At 47.7% G+C, this 16,093-nt stretch overlaps 2 protein-coding genes across 9 annotated transcripts in view; both read left to right on the top strand.

Moving 5' to 3' along the window:
* Positions 1–7,194, top strand: part of ATF7 (activating transcription factor 7) — a 102,550-nt gene extending 95,356 nt beyond the window's left edge. For all 7 annotated transcript variants that reach the window (XM_014542036.1, XM_014542040.1, XM_005869152.2 and 4 more), the window contains 2 exons: positions 1,089–1,197; positions 6,319–7,194. In XM_014542036.1, coding sequence (XP_014397522.1) covers positions 1,089–1,197; positions 6,319–6,536 — 327 coding nt within the window. In that variant the 3' untranslated portion in view covers positions 6,537–7,194. The remainder of the gene's footprint in view (positions 1–1,088; positions 1,198–6,318) is intronic.
* Positions 6,588–16,089, top strand: NPFF (neuropeptide FF-amide peptide precursor). 2 transcript variants are annotated; one of them, XM_014542042.1, is made up of 3 exons: positions 6,588–6,655; positions 15,508–15,796; positions 15,904–16,089. In XM_014542042.1, the coding sequence occupies exons 1-3, from the start codon at positions 6,595–6,597 to the stop codon at positions 16,019–16,021; spliced, it is 468 nt and encodes a 155-aa protein (XP_014397528.1). In that variant the 5' UTR covers positions 6,588–6,594; the 3' UTR covers positions 16,022–16,089. The 2 variants fall into 2 exon arrangements, with proteins under 2 accessions (XP_014397528.1, XP_005869213.1); XM_005869151.2 differs by lacking the exon at positions 6,588–6,655 and adding an exon at positions 14,064–15,466 and having other exon boundaries at positions 15,675–15,796.
* The last annotated feature ends 4 nt before the right edge of the window (positions 16,090–16,093 follow it).

Consider the following 16,093-nt stretch of genomic DNA (forward strand, 5'->3'; position numbering starts at 1 on the left):
TTCTCCTCCTCCCCCTCCCTTCTACTCTCTCTGAAAATCAATGGAAAAAATCCTTGGGTGAGGATTAACAACAACAAAAAAAAAACACAAAATCCCTCTTCAGCATGCCTTTCCAGACTCATTCTTTTCCCTGTAGGTAAGTTTGATGTGCACCTACCAGACACTTTTTTTAGAGAGAATGAGAGAAAGAAAGAAACATCAGTTTGTTATTCCACTTATTTGTGCATTCGTTGGTTGATTCTTGTATGTGTTCTGACCAGGAATTGAACCCACAACCTTGGTGTATCGCGATAATGCTCTAACCAACTGAGCTACCCAACCAGGGTCCAGACATATATGTATTTCTAAATATTATCTTCATTTATAGTTTTGTAGGGGAGTCAGGGAGGGATTGTGTGTGTTTTTTGTTGTTGTTTTTTTAAATATATTTTATTGATTTTTTACAGAGAGGAACAGAGAGGGATAGAGAGTTAGAAACATCCATGAGAGAGAAACATGGATCAGCTGCCTCCTGCACACCCCCTACTGGGGATGTGCCCGCAACCAAGGTACATGCCCCTGACTGGAATCGAACTTGGGACTCTTCAGTCCACAGGCCGACGCTCTAGCCACTGAGCCAAACTTGTCAGGGCATGTGTTTTTTAAAATAGCTCTATAGTAGTACACTCTATAGTGTGGTTACATTACAAGGTGTGGGTATTTGTAATGTTTCTAACTTTTTGCTAGAACAGCAGTGCTGCAGTGAACACTGTATGCACTTGAGTAGGTAGTTCTGTTAAATAGATTCATGGAAGTCGGCTTTCTTAGTCAAAGGACATAAGCATTATTAATTTTGGTATAATCATGTTTATCCTGTATAGGAGTAATTTTTCTATTGTAAATCCCCACCTTACACTGTAAGCAGCTCCGTCATTAAACTCATGATTCTACTGGCCCTGGGCTAGCTGAAGCCTGGCTGGGTCAGAAGTCTCCAGATTTGGAAGAGAAAATCGAGGCAGCATTCTGTCGTCACTTTGAGAGATGGTCACTGGGGGTTAAAGAGTGAAGGATGGATTTTCTTGATACTGTTTTCTTCCCTCCCTCCTCAGAATGAAGTCACATTACTACGCAATGAGGTGGCTCAGTTGAAACAGCTGCTGTTAGCTCATAAAGACTGTCCAGTCACTGCACTACAGAAAAAGACCCAAGGCTACTTAGGTGAGTGGCTTACAACCTAAGCAAGGTCAGAATGTACTGAGTGTCTCAAATGTTTATAATTTTACTAGAGGCCCAATGCACAAATTCGTGCACCAGTGGGGTCCCTTGGCCTGGCCTTCTGGACTGGGCCGAAACCAGGTCTCCAACATCCCCTGAGGGGTCAGGCCAGGATGAGGGACCCCACCGGTGCACGATCAGGGCCGGGAGGGACGTGGGAGGTTAGCCAGCTGGGGAAGGACTGCAGGAGGGCTCCAGGACATGTCTGGCCCCTCTCGCTCAGTTCCAATCGTCCAGACCCCAGCAGCAAGCTAACCTACTGATTAGAGTGTCTGCCCCCTGGTGGTCAGTGCACATCATAGCCAGTTGTTGAGCAGCCTTAGCATATTATGCTTTGATTGGTTGAATGGACCACTGGACACTTTGCATATTAGGCTTTTATTATATAGGATAACTCTATTCTCAATGTTCTGGGGGGTCCAGACTGATGAGGGAGCAGCCTTTGTGGAGCAACCAGTACTGTGGGAAAAAAATTTTTTTAGAACGTAGAACTTTCCTAATTAACCATCACAGATAAAGGGTGACTATGTTTATTGGGAACCTAATTTGTGTTAGGCACTCTACCATCTTTCTAGTTATCTCTTCTTTTTTTTTATTTCAGAGAGGAAGGGAGAGGGGGAGAGAAAGATCAATGATGAGAGAGAATCATTGATTGGCTACCTTCTGCACGCCCCCTAGTGGGATCAAGCCTGCAACCCAGGCATGTGCCCTTGACCAGAATCGAACCCTTTAGTCCCCAGGCTGACGCTCTATTCACTGATCCAAACCGGCTAGGACATCATTGATGTTTCTATCTCTCCCTCTCCCTTCCTCTCTCTGAAATCAATAAAAACGTATTTAAAAAATTTTTTAAATAGTAAATGCTTGGAAGAAAAAAATAGACATGAAGAGAAATATGCAGTGTTGGCAGCAGGGTTGAAATTTTAGATAAGGTGGCTTTTAGGGTTTTTTTTGTTTGGTTGGTTTTGTTTTTTTGTTTTTTTATGAAGTAGCTTTTGAATAAAGACCTTAAGGAAGTGAGGGAGCTAGCCATGCACTTATGTGGGAGAAAAGTACTTCAGGAAGAAGAGCAAAGACAAAGATCCAAAGTGGGAGCTTGCCTGGCACATTGTAGGAACATCAAGGAGGCTGCGTGGCTGGATTGGAGAGAATGGGCCTGGAGCCTAGTTGGAGATGAGATAGGGAAGGTAAAGGGAGTATCTTTGTGTGGGGCCTTGTCAGACATGGTGAGGACCTCAGCTTTTACCCTACACTGGGACCATCAGAGGGTTTTCAGCAGAGCTGTGAAATGACTGATCTGACTTGCATTTGGACAGGATCACCCTGTCAGTGCAGGGGTGCAAGGGCAGAAGCAGGCAGTCCACTCGGGAGGCTATTGCAATTTGCACAAGAGTTGTTGGAGCCTTGGACCAAGGTGGTGGAAGTGAAAGTGGTGAGAAGGAGTTGAATTCAGGATATTTTGAATTTAGAGTGACAGGGTTTGATGATGGGCCAAATGGGACAGTATATATGAGAACAAGAAGAATAAAAATTACACCAAAGTTTTTGGCCCAAGCAACTGCAAGAATGTATTTGCCATTAATTGAAATAGGGGAAAGTGTAGGAGGAAATGAATTGGGAAGTATATTTGGAGCTCAGTTTTGGACAAGGTGAGTTTAAGAAGCCTGTCAGTCTTTTTGTTTGTTTGTTTTTGTTAATATTCACCAAGGATATTTTTCCCATTGATTTTTTTTTTTTTTTTTTTTAGAGAAAATGGAAAGGAGGGAGGGAGGGAAGAAGAGAGAGAGAAAGAGAGAAACATCAGTGTGAGAGAGACACATCGATTGGTTGCCTCGTGCACACACCCCGATCAAGCCTATAACATGGGCATGTGCTCTAATTGGGAATTGAACCACCACCTCCCAGTACATGGGACGAGGCTCAACCAGCTGAGCCACACGAGCTGGGCAGAAGCCTATTTGTTTTGAAGGCGGAGTCAAGCAGACAGCTGGTTACATGGGTCTGCAGTTCAGAGGAAAGTCTGCAAGATATGACGATGGGAGTCAGCAGCGTATAGTTAGGTTTTTTTAAATACATTTTTATTGATTTTAGAGAGGGAGAGGGAGAGAGAGATGGAAACATCAATGATGAGATAGAATCATTGATTGGCTGTCTCCTGCATGATTGGGGATCAAGCCTGCAACCTGGGCATGTAACCTGACCAGGAATCAAACCGTAACCTCCTGATTCATAGGTCAATGCTCAACCACTGAGCCACCGTGGCCGGGCTAGTTAGTTTTTAATGCCATGAAACTGGATGAAATACTATTGTCAAGGGAGAGCCCATAGGTAGAAAAAGAGAAGTCCCAGAGCTCAGCCCTGGGGTACTACAACATTTGAGGTCAGAGAGATGAGAAGGAACCCACAAAAGTGACTGAGAATGAGCAGCTTAGAAGGTAGGAGGAAAACCAGCTGAGTAGCTGAGTGTAGTGTTCTGTAAACCAAAATTAAGTGTTTTACAATGTGTGATCAACCATTTCAGAAACTTTTCATGAGCTAAAGCAGGGGTGGGGAATGTCGGGCCCACAAAATCATTTGGCCTGCCAAGGCATTACGGGTAAGTTAATTAAATGTTTGGGACCAACGATAGCAGACTAATTTTTTTTGTTATTGTTGTTGTTAATCCTCACCCAAGAATATTTTTCCATTGATTCTTAGAGAGATGGAGGGGAGGGGGAGAGACAGAAAGAGAGGAACATCAATGTGAGAGACACATCAATTGATTGCCTCCTCCATGCGCCCCGACCAGGGCCAGGGATCCTGCAACCAAGGTACGTGCCCTTGACCTGACTCGAACCCGGGACCCTTCGGTCCACAGGCCAAGACTCTATTCACTGAGCCAAACCAGCTAGGGCAGCAGACTAATGTTTTTCCCCCCGTGGGGGGAAAAAAAAAAAAGCCCTCTTGCTTATTTGGTTAAACAAAAATAAAATAAGTTGCATAGGAACAATTTTAAAGTCCAAAGAGACACCAACTTTGTTTTAAGGCTGCAGTAGCTGATACAGCATCTCTTTGCTACCTTCAGCCTTCTCTGTGGACCACAGCGATACATTCAGAAGCCCGTTAGCCAACACAGGAGTTTTTGAACACTTTCCCATTGTTTCTTCACCTGCTCATTGCCCGTCATGCCTGTGGCCTGCAGTATAACATTTAAGATGCAAAGTAAAAATCCACAGGGTTTAATGAAAAACCCCACCCCAAACAAACACGGGCAGCAGACTGATTTTTAAGTTGATAATTTTGTATGGCTCTCGAATGATGTTATAAATATCCAGGTGGCCCTTGGCAGAAAGGAAGACAAGGGTATCTATCGGTATGAAATCTATATACAGTAAGTTTTCTACTCAATCCCTACAAGAACTCTGACATGTAGTCATTCCATTAAACTACTTATTTGTTACAGCAAAAATGAATGTAGTTCCTGCTTTATGGTGTAGACATTAGAGTAGGTATTTAACACAATACAAATGAGACACTGTCTCTACCTCTGAGAGACTCAGGGCTATGAGGAGATAAACATGTCAACCTGTTAGTAGGGTAAGCACAGATATCCCTGCTAAGAAAGCCCTTAGACTGGGAGCTTCCTAAGGACAGGGCTACCGTTTTATTCTTTATGTACCCCAGTGTCTGGCGTGGACGATGCTCAGTAAATATGTGATGAATAAATGAATGTGTGCTCTGAAAGCACAAACAGAGAGAGTTACTTTCCTGAGTGCAACAAAGAAGGCTTCACAGATTCTAAAAGAAGACTCAGGCATTCTTCAGGTCAAAAATACACTAACTATTGGAAGTTTTCCCTCATTCCACACGTCTCTATTTAAGCAGCCATCGAGGCTGTCTGCCATTTAAGAAAGCTCCTTGACTGATGAGCAACATGGAGTTATCAGTATGCAGTTCAGATATTTGTGTTTAGTGAAATGTTATTGTTACGTTAGGTGGAGTGGCATAACTCATCGTAAATATTTTAAATGGGTAATACCTAGCTAAGTAATAGCTTGGAGGGTAAACTCTTTAGGGTTTGTTGTGTTAAGTGAACCTTGGCCAAGGACTAATTATTTATGACATTATTTGATTGTAGCTTGATATTTATTAGGCTTACCTATGGTGCAATACATGCTAAAGGAATATAAAAAAGAACGGAATGATTCAGTTCCTGTGCGAATTAATCAGAAAGGATACCTAAAAATAAAGCTATTTTAAATCACCTTTAATCCTGGCTGGGGTGTTCAGTGGTTAGAGCATTAACCCATGCATGAAGCATCCCAGCTTCAGCTCCTGGTCAAGGGCACGTACCTGGTCCTGGTGTGTGCAGGAGACAACCAATTAATGTGTCTCTCTCACATCAATGTTTCACTACGTCTCCCTTCCACTCTCTCTAAAAAAACCAATGGAAAAAGTATCCTCGGGTGAGAATTAACAACAACAAAAATCACCTTTAAAAACATGACTAAGAAGACTGTTCCAGTAGGGCCGTGGTCAGCACACCGAGGCTCAAGAGCCACATGTGGCTCTTTGGCCCCTTGAGTGTGGCTCTTCCACAAAATACCACGTGCGGGCGGCGACATACAGTGCGATTGAAACTTCGTGGCCCATGTGCAGAAGTTGGTATTTTGTGGAAGAGCCGGTATTTTGTGGAAGAGCCACACTCAAGGGGCCAAAGAGCCGCATGTGGCTTGCGAGCCACGGTTTGCCAAGCCGCAGTTTGCTGACCACTGCAGTAGGGTAATGAACTGCATACAGAGACCTAGAAGCCAGACAGTGTAATTAGCATGTTGGGGATTCGCTTTATTGGACTAGGTAGGTTAACTTGTTTAGTTTTTATTTCCCTTCTCAGGGCTTACTGCTTCCTAGCTCATTCATAGCTTAGAAGCCAAGATTCTGGGAAGTTTCTCCCCAATCAAAAAAAAGATATGCTTCCTTTTCCTTTGGCCTGCTTTAGAATTGTGGCAAAAGGTAGTCTTGCCTGTTTGCCCATTCTGTTTTCTAACCACTTGCTCTCTGCTATTTGCCCTCCTTCCCTGGCAGAAAGCCCCAAGGAAAGCTCGGAGCCGACGGGTTCTCCAGCCCCTGTGATTCAGCACAGCTCAGCAACAGCACCCAGCAATGGCCTCAGTGTTCGCTCTGCAGCTGAAGCGGTGGCCACCTCAGTCCTCACGCAGATGGCCAGCCAAAGGACAGAACTGAGCATGCCGATACAGTCGCATGTGATTATGACTCCACAGTCCCAGTCTGCGGGCAGATGATGCCTCCCCTGGTGGAGAGGTCCCCAGCCAGAGCTCGCCCGTTCAAGAGCCAAGAAAGATGTCATCTTATCCCCTCCCATCTGTCCTGGACATGGCAGTATGGGGGGGAACTGTGTGTTGTGAGTAAAGGACAGATGTGGGGCTTTTCTCTTCAGCCACATGGTTGTGTACGTTGACACCTGTACTAGGAGCCTCCCAGCCCCAGAGCCACATCGATCATCCCCTAAGCGGGGGTTTCTGATGTCCTCACAGCCAAAGGCCCTTCCAGATGGTCTGAACAGTCAATCACCCTTGCCCACGCACCTGTGCTTCTCTCTTTTAACACTAACCCTTGCACTTCCAGGTTTCAGGTTTCCCAGTTTCCTCTCTTCCCAATAAGCCATAACTGTTACCTTCTTGTTCCTTAGCAGCATGTCACTACCTGCTAGGTAGAGAGAGCCAGAATTGATGGAGTATCACCTGCTAACCCATCTCTAGCCCCCTCATGGACTCAGGACATTGTGTCCCAGTAGCTGCTTATATCCCTTTTTACCCATCCAAAATTCTAGTCAAAATACTCACTTAGGGAGATTGTAAAGTTACCTTTGATGTATGAAGTAGCAATATTTTTTCCAGCTCTTCCATAAACTTTAGACCTTCTCCATATCTTCTACCAAAACAAACAAACAAAAACCAAAAAAAGGAAAAAGAAACAAAACCCCAAGAGTTCTAGTCCTTTTTAATCTGTTTCCAGAGCTATTTGGATACCACATTTTGTCTCTTGAGTTTTCCCAGTCTAGTGGTGGGCTCTTTTCCACTTCCCACTAAGCCTTGCAATCTCACCTGGTGGCCTTATTAGATATGGCTTGGTAGTGCAAAGGGGAAGAGCCCAGGATCTGACTGGCTGACTCCTCCCCTCCCTGCTCCATCCTTCAGTCTAATCATCAGGTCAGGCAGGAAATCTTGTTCCATCAGGTTAATGGAGGGATTCTTTGTGTTGTACAAGAGTTGTCTGACCAAAGCATACATATTCCTTTTGGTCAGCTTTCCGCTTCTGCCTCTCCCTCTTCATTCTCCTGTCCACGTTAATGCCTCTCTCTTCCACGGCTGGTTCAGATGCAGCCCAGGGAGGCTGTCCCTCACTTTCCCCCTTCTCAGCCTCACACATCTGTCTTCTTTTCTGAGCTAGGGTCTTGTGTTCACAAGTGTCCCACGCCCTCTGGATCTACCTTCTTTCTCTTTCAGCTCGTAGCCTGGCCACTAGGTCTCTCTTCAGCTCTTTTCTGCTTTTTGCCCCCTGGATGCAGTGCTTCTCCATAGGCCAACCCCCGGACGCAGGCATCATCGCCAGGGTCCTGAGAGGGCTTCTGAGTACGAGGTTGGATGGGGAGGTTGGGGGGCGGGCGCAGGTGCAGTACTGATCTCAGCAGAAGAACCCGGCTTGTTGAAAGGTCCTGCCTGCCTGGGAAATCGGTGACTATTGCTCTCAGCCATTCTCACTTTGAAAAGTTGGGTTACAGAGGAAGAAATTCATCCCTCTGGTCTCTCTTTCTTCCCCATGAAGACTTCTCATCTTCCTTTGGCTCTGAACTATGCAATTTCTACCAGGGCCATAGGAAGCAATCCAAAGCCAGGGGCCTGTGGATAGGTATGTCAGCTTTAGTAGCTCTTCAGTATGAAACCCTTCCAGTTGTCCCAGAGCCACCTTCTGCCATCTGCCAAAGCCAAGAATGTCCTTTTCTCCATCTCTCTACCTCCATCTTAAACACACATACAGATAACTCCCAACTTCCTTTGTTATTTTGTCTTCCAAAATTGACTGGCATAGGGGAACGAGGAAATGTTCTAAGCTACAAGATTGCCATCTCCTCAGTGATAAACTGGTCAGCCAGTCAGGTGACATGTTCTACTGCATTGTTTTTAATTTCCCCTTTCAGAGCCGGTGCTGAACAAGCCACACCTGGTGAAGAGAAAGGAGAGAAACGTGGTTTTCTCATCCTCTACCACCCGGGACCCAGCAGGAACAGCCCCTGAGGTGACTCAGATTAGCAAATGGCATGGCAGATGGTCAGGATGCAGGTTTCCGCCTCCGGGGACTCCACTCGCCTGTAAAATTCACAGCCATAACTCGTGCTCAGGGCTCTCAGACGCTGCTCCCCGACTCTTCTGCTTTAGTTTGTTTCAGTTTTTTATTCTATTGATTTCCCACCAGCAGCCTTGCCCTTAAGCTTGACTGAGTTTATGGCTCCTAAGGAGCCTTCGTAAGACCTTTCACTATTTTCTTCCCCCTTCAGTCAAGTGTGTTTCAAGTGAAGAATCTCACACAGGCCCTGCCTCGCTGCTGGGCACTGGAGGAGGCTGTCCTGCCATCTGCCCCTGAGTAGGATGGCTCATTTACATAGAGGGTCTCAGCTCGTTCCTTAACCCCATGTCTAATCTCATTTTCATCAGTGGGAAGTTAGCACTGGGGACCTATATGAGGGGCATTGACAGACCCTCAGTAGAAAAGCAGCAGTGACTTGAGGAAGGGGCAGGACAAGCCTCCAGCCAGCTCTTCAGTTGGTCCTCGGTCTCACCAAGAAGACAGAGCAATTGCTTACCGTGAAGCCTCTCTTATATCAAAGGGAATGTCATCGACCTTGTCCTTGCTGCCAGCCATGTGGCCGCTCTTCCCTGCTCTTTGCCTTCCAGACTCATCTGGACCAGAACCAAACATCATGGAGGGTGTTATTTAGCCCTTTTTAGGTTGCCTAGGGAGCTAAGGGAAGACATTTCTGAAAGGAGCTGGGGTGTGGACCCTAGGACTCTTCCAAGTGAACACAGGACTAGGCCTCTCACTTCACTCCAAAGACATAGCTGCTAGACATGCAAGGCCAGAAAGCAGGGGTGGGGAACGTCCAGCATGCAGGCCATTTAAGACCCATGAAATCATTTGGTCTGGACTTGGCAAGGCATTAGGGGTGAGTTAATTAAATTTTTAACCAAATATAGATGGCTAATTTTTTTAAGTTAATAATTTTTATCCCCCTTGAATGATGTTATACATATCCAAATGGCCCTTGGTAGGAAAAAGGTTCCCCACCCCTGGAAATGAATGGATGGGTGAATTTCAGGTAATATTCTGAGCAATATACTTAAATCCAGTTTTACAAAAGCACCAATATCCAGACTGACCGTTCCTTCTTGGAGTTTTCCTACAAGTTGTGAGGTGGACGGGACAGAGTTCCTCCCCATTGTATAGACAGGAAAACTGAGGCTCCTGAAGAGGATGAGCTCTGTGGAGCCCAGTTCTTTGGCGTGTGGTCTGGGGTCTTTCTGTGCTTTCTGTGTCTCCTGAAGGCTGTGACACCAGTGTGTGGCCTAATGAGCGTGTGCTTGGCTTTCCCTGGACAGCAACATGGAAGTATATACTGGAAAGCTGGGGCCAGTTTTAAGTTAATAATTTTTATCACCCTTGAATGATGTTATACATATCCAAATGGCCCTTGGTAGGAAAAAGGTTCCCCACCCCTGGCCTAGAGAAAGGGGCCAGAACCGGGTGTGGTGTGCAGGCTTCTGCCCATTTCCTTGAAAGCATGCTTAGAGCTGGAAAGCCTGAGAAGCCTCCCCACAGCTGGGAGAGACAGAAAGGGCAGGCACTTCTTTACTGACTCTTCCCCTGTTGGTTGTATAACCCAGATCTGGCTTCCTTCAGCTTCTACTCCTCTTCTTGGCCCTAAGACTAGACCATCTACTCTCAGTGGTGGTAAAAGAGGTGACCTAACTGAACCTCACCTTGTTGCCTTCCTATGCCTGTTGTGCTGTTCTTGGCTCCTTTCCTGATTCCCTGCCCTCCAGCACCACTCCTGGACGGGGTGCTTCGTCATAACCAGGCCTGTTTACAGCCTGCCCACCAAGCAGACACAAGGTATTCTCCTCCGGCTTCTGAGGCCCTTGTCCCACACTGAGAGGCTCCATTAAAGGTGCTACCCTGAGACAGCTCTCCCCCCAAAAGTTCTCCCTTTCTTTCAGAACTTCCTTTCCGTCCCCACGTCATTATTTCCCATTAGTATTGTACATTGTATACACAGGAAGGAAAAGTATTGTTTTTTATTTCATAACCAGTCTGTTTAGAATCCAGTCCTTCTAGCTATATCACATATGCCTTTGTTGATGTGCTCTTTATGCTTTCTTTAGACTTTTGTTTGACAGGGGCGGAGGGAGGAATAAGATAAGTGAGGATCCTCAACCTCCCACACCTTAATCTCCCCTCAGAGTACAGAACTGATTCTCTGTTTCTGTTTACAACACACACGTGCACACAGACACAAATCCCCCTCCCAGGTGCTGATCCAGCTGGAATGAGCATAGGTGGCTGCTGGCCACCATTCCCACACTTTGTACCACTTCATCTCTTTTTGGGAAAAGAATGAGAAAAGGCTGGGAGAGTAGGGAAGGTTAAGGCAGCTTATGTCCTTTGTAGAGGCAGGTTTGTATTGTAGCTGGTAGGGTTGGTTTTTAATGGGGGCTGGTAGCACAGAGATATCTTACCGGCATCAGCTGCTACTGGTGAGTGAGGCTGTAGCTGTAAGAAATGGCTATGAGCACTAGTTTCATTGACTTTCCCTTCGGGCAATGGTTCTCAGAACATGGTCCAGGACAAGCAGCACCAGCGTCTGGGAACTTGTGAGAAATGCACATTTGGGCCCCACCCCTGACCTGTTGAATCAGAAACCCTGGGGATGGGCTCTAACAAGCACTCCGAGTGGTTCTTATCACACTGAAGTCTGAGAACCACCGCCCTCAGAGCAAGCTCGGAAGTTCTTGTAGGAGGTCGAGACTATGAGTACCATCCTCTGCCTTAGCACTAACATATGTATTTTCCCATTTCCTCCAGTCCTTCTCTTCACCCCCATTAAAACAACAACCACATCATTCATCTTGAAATCTAGGTTTGTCTTCATCCTACTTATCCCTAAACCCTGTCCTGCATCGGTCTGGGCAGGTGTTGTCCCATATTCCCTTGCAGACTGGTCACTCCACACTCTGTTACAGGAAGGACCAGCTGGAGTTTAGCTGTTCAGTTCTCACACACACATACCCCTTCAGGCAGGGAGACGAGCCTCCAGCCCCAGCAGCAGATGCTGCAGCCTCCTGATATAGTATCTGTTGAAAAGAAAGCAGTGTGTATCTATGGTTATATCTCTGCTCATCTGTATATCTTTGACATGTAGCAAAACCTCTCCATCTCATCAAGGAACTCCACTGGGGGGTCTGAGTCTCCCCGGTGGTGGTCTTTGACAGGTGGGAGCATGCAGTGCTACAGGCTATTTTGTTACAAAACCATGGTCTCCCTTTCCCCTCCACCCCATTCAGCATGACCCCTGTGAGCAGGCTCACAATCCCCCGGGACGGGCTGGGGCAGAGGCTTCGCTCCGTCCTCCCTCCCCGTCCCTCTTCCCTTCCCCTCCCACTCCGCAGCTACCCCAGCCAGGCCTCCCCCTCTCCCTTGCCCTGACATATATTGTGCCTTATTTATGCTGCAAATATAACATTAAATTCTCGAGAGAACCACTGTTATGTCTGATGTTTCGATCCTCTGATCTACAAGTCCCACTGTCACTTCCTGGGGACTCATTGGGCTTTCACGTCTGATCTTCCTCACTTTCCCATTTCTTAAAACAGAAGGAGCTGGGATTCTTACCCTTCCTTTTTATGCAGTGAAAACACAGTCTAGAGAAGGTGGTGGCTTATATAAATACATAACACAACCGAAGGCAGGGCTCGGATCTGTGCACTGCCCTGGGGGCAAGGGCCCAGAGCATCATGGGAGCACTCACTAGAGGAGGTGGATGGGGGATGAGATGGTGTTTGAAAAGCAAGTGTCCTCTCACCATTCAGTGTTTTGTACCCCCCCCCCCAACAATTTTTTTAAAACAACAAAAATAAGCCCTATCTTCAAGACGTTTCCAACATGACGGGGGAATGCACAGAGACCAAAAGAGAACCTTTCTGTGATTGTATAAATTCTATGGGCATTGGGGGGGGCTGGTGTTGGTTAGAGAGCAGGTAAGAGAGTTTTCAAGAAAAACAGGTAGCACTGGCCAGTGTGGCTCAGTTGGTTGAGTATCGTCTCATGCACCAAGAGGTCGCCGGTGCGATTCCTGGTCAGGGCACATGCCCGGGGTGCAGGTATGGGCTCGATCCCCAGTGAGGGGGGTGCAGGAGGCAGCCGATCAACGTTTTCTCTCTCTCTGTTTCTCTCCTCTCTCTCTCTCTAAAATCAGTAAAAACATATTAAGAAAAAGAAAAGAAAGAACAAGAGGTAATGCCTAGGAACCATATGGAGTATGGAGGTGTAGGGCAGTCACTACTTATTGGATCGGTGTATTCCTTCACTATCACAAGCGCAGAGAGTGAGCCAGGCTGAAGAACTTGACCAGGTGTCTCTGGGTTTCCCAATAGGAGAGAAATTATCTAAGAAACTGGCCGATGTCAGGATTAATTGACACAAATAGGGAGACTGAGTCTCCTAACTTAGAAGTAGGAAAGGCAGTCGTGGTCTTCATTGTGTTGTGGTCAGGAACACAGGGAGGGCCAGAGAAGGGTCAGAAAGGAAGTTGCCGAAAGCCAGATCCTGAAGCCAAGATGAAGAGGTTTGGGAGGGCTGGGATGAGACTCTGAAGGCAGGGCAGTTTCCCATGAGAGCAGAATCAACCCATTCCAACTACTAACCACCGACCAGTCAGCTCCATCCTGACATAGGAAGCCAGCTAGATCAGCTCATTTCTCCTTGTAGCCTCAGCTCAGATAGTGGTGTGCTTGATCAGAGAAATAGAGGGGAAGCAGCAGGGTGGTAAACATTGAGTGCCTACTCTGTGCTAAATGGAGAGCTAGATGCTTTGCATCACTTACTGTTCACAGCAATCTCTTGATAATAGGAGTAGTTGCCTCATTTTATTGATGATGAAGTGAGGTTAAGGTTAAGACACTTCCCCAAGGCACACAGTGAAGTGCCAAGAGCTGGGATTAAAATTGAATTCTGTCGGACCCCAGAGCTGCTCTTTGCAGTGCTCCCCCCACTCTGCTCCTCTGGACTTCTGTGGGGCCAGATCCATTTCCCACAGAAGAACCATCTACCTATGGTCTTAATTCTCCCCTTTAAGAAGTGGTGAAACTGCAAGATGCAGTGGCGAATGCCAGGTTCTGTGCTTGGGACCAGCGTGAGACAAGCTCACAGAAAGGCTCTGCTAGCTTAGTCTGCTTTCATAGAAATGTAGTATCTAGAGCATCCAGATCAAAGCCTGATCTAATCTACCTGCCCAAAGTACATGTTGGTTTACAAATGCCTTACTTTAAAGAGAGATGCCTCCCCTTGAACAAAAAAAGACTATAGAGTAGAAGAATGAAATGTCTTCAAACCTGTGAAAGGCTTGCATACATGAAAGAATGGAGAGATGATCTGTGAGACTTAAGAGGCAAAACTAAGACCCTCTGGTGGAGGCCACAAGGAGACGGAAACCAGCTCAGTGCAAGGATAAATCTGCGAAGACTCAGGTGATGGTAAGTTCCCGGGACTCGGGGGTGTCAGCTCCTCACAGCTAACGTTCTGAGGTCGCTTGCTCTGTCAGATCCTCTACTGAATGGATGACCAAAAGTGGCTCAAATAATGCTCGTCCTAGGAAGCAGTTTTTCATGTCGCCATGTTCTGGGTGAAGAAACGGCAGGTTAGAGGTAGACAGCTTGCCAGGCCGGGCACAGGCTCTTTACATCATGGCACCTCTCCAGGCTGGTACAGAACTATTGGAGGGTGTGGAGGGAGGGATCCTAGGATCGGAAAGGAAAGGGCACCAGGTGACTTGAAGGACCCCTTCCTGAGAAGCAGGTATTTCCCAAGGCTGGATTCTAGTCTAGCACCCCAGTAGGTCAGTGCCAGGCGGAGGCGGGGTGACTAGAGTGAAGTGGACAAAATCATAGTCCAGCCCCTGGATTCTGTCCCTGCCTGTCTGGAACTCCGTAGAATCAGGGCCCTAGGCACCTCCATCCACCTGGTCCTTCAAAGAGCTCTAGTCCAGAGAAGGAAATGGCTGGGCCTGACAATGTGGAGCTGTGGCCACAGGGTGGCAGCAGTGCCTCAGCTGCGGGGATGGCTCCCGAGCTCCAGGTGAGGCAGGTCCTAAGCAAGCAGTTGCCCTCTAGTGAGGAGGGGGTCCGTCTACAAAGATTTGAAGCACTCCCCACTCTGTGAGCTCCCCACTTTCGTTTTGTTCCCTTCTGCATCTCATTTTCCTATCCACAGGCAAATCTCAGAGTAGTGGCTCTGAGAGGCACATATGCAGGGGTGTGGATGGGCTGGGTGACCCTGGCTGCAGCCATTAGGGGAGGGACCCTGGCTGGGTCATCCCGGCCAACTCTGACCCTAACTCTTCTCCCCACTCCCTCTGTTCCAGGACACAATGCCTAGCCCTTCCTGACAGGGCTTTCTTTATGCTTTTATTCTACAAGTTAGAAAAGAGAGGAGGTGGTGATCAATTGGAGCTCTCCAACCTGTTGAGGGATTGGGGGTTCTTAAAGGCCCCCCAGGGCCTGGCGCTGACAAAGCATCTGCAATTAATGATGCTTCTCAAGCTCTGGAGACAGGATTTATGCATCTAATAAAGTCTGTAATTCCAGGCTTAGGGGCTAGGGCCGGAGGCTGAGAGCAGGAAGTCCCGGAGGGGCCATGGGAGGGGATCTCAGGGGCTCTTAATGGAGCCGTGCATTTCCATTGCCTGCTCTAGATTCCCCCTCCAGCTGCGGTGGGGGTGGCGGGCAGGGGGACAGCAGGTATAAGAGGCAGATGTGGCCGGAGGAAGGCAGATGACAGCATGGATTCCAGGCAGGCAGCAGTGCTACTGCTGGTGCTGCTTTTCATAACAGACTGGGGCCACGCTGAAGGACCAGGGGGCCAGGGTGGAGATCACATCTTCCTGGTAAGTTAGCACCCCTCCCCACATCACTCTCTCTACCTCAGCATGGGACTTGTGCTCTAGGTTCAAACACTTGTGGCCAGGGTCTTCATTGGAAGAAATGGCTACTCAGCCTCCTACAACTTGTCACTGGAAGCCACATCCTTCCCCTACTGACCTGAATGTCCAAAGTCTTTGCCCATATTCCCTGCTGGATGTCCCTGTACCACAGGAGGAAGACACCGGACCCCGCACGCCACAGGATGCCGAGGCCCCTGCGTCACTCTTACTCTCCCTGCTCCAGGCCATGCAGAGACCCGGCCGGAGCCCAGCCTTCCCGTTTCAGCCCCAAAGGTGAGTCTGAGAGGGACACAGGCAAGGCAGGGGCCAGGGGAGGGTCGAGGGAGGGGGCTAGAGAAGGGACTGGAAGGACCTACAGCTGAAGATGGATCTCTCCTAAGGTTTGGCAGAAATACCCAGGGCTCCGGGAGCAATGACCGGCTGAGTACCCGAGCTGGGGAGGGGCTGAGCGCCCCGTTCTGGAGTCTGGCTGCCCCTCAGCGCTTTGGGAAGAAGTGACATGTCATCTCTTGATCCATCTGCATGCAAGGCCCACACCCAAAGTGCCATGTATCTCCCCCCCCCCCCCCC

Source organism: Myotis brandtii, unplaced genomic scaffold (genome assembly GCF_000412655.1).
Source record: "Myotis brandtii unplaced genomic scaffold, ASM41265v1 scaffold29, whole genome shotgun sequence".
In the NCBI taxonomy this organism is placed as follows: Eukaryota; Metazoa; Chordata; class Mammalia; order Chiroptera; family Vespertilionidae; genus Myotis; species Myotis brandtii.

Excerpts from the sequence above, each read along its gene's own strand:
- NPFF (XM_014542042.1), top strand. The coding sequence starts at position 6,595 with ATGTCATCTTATCCCCTCCCATCTGTCCTGGACATGGCAGTATGGGGG. Across the intron at positions 6,656-15,507 it reads ATGGGGGGGAACTGTGTGTT|CATGGGACTTGTGCTCTAGG; the intron begins GTGAGTAAAGGA and ends TCTCTACCTCAG. Across the intron at positions 15,797-15,903 it reads TTCCCGTTTCAGCCCCAAAG|GTTTGGCAGAAATACCCAGG; the intron begins GTGAGTCTGAGA and ends ATCTCTCCTAAG.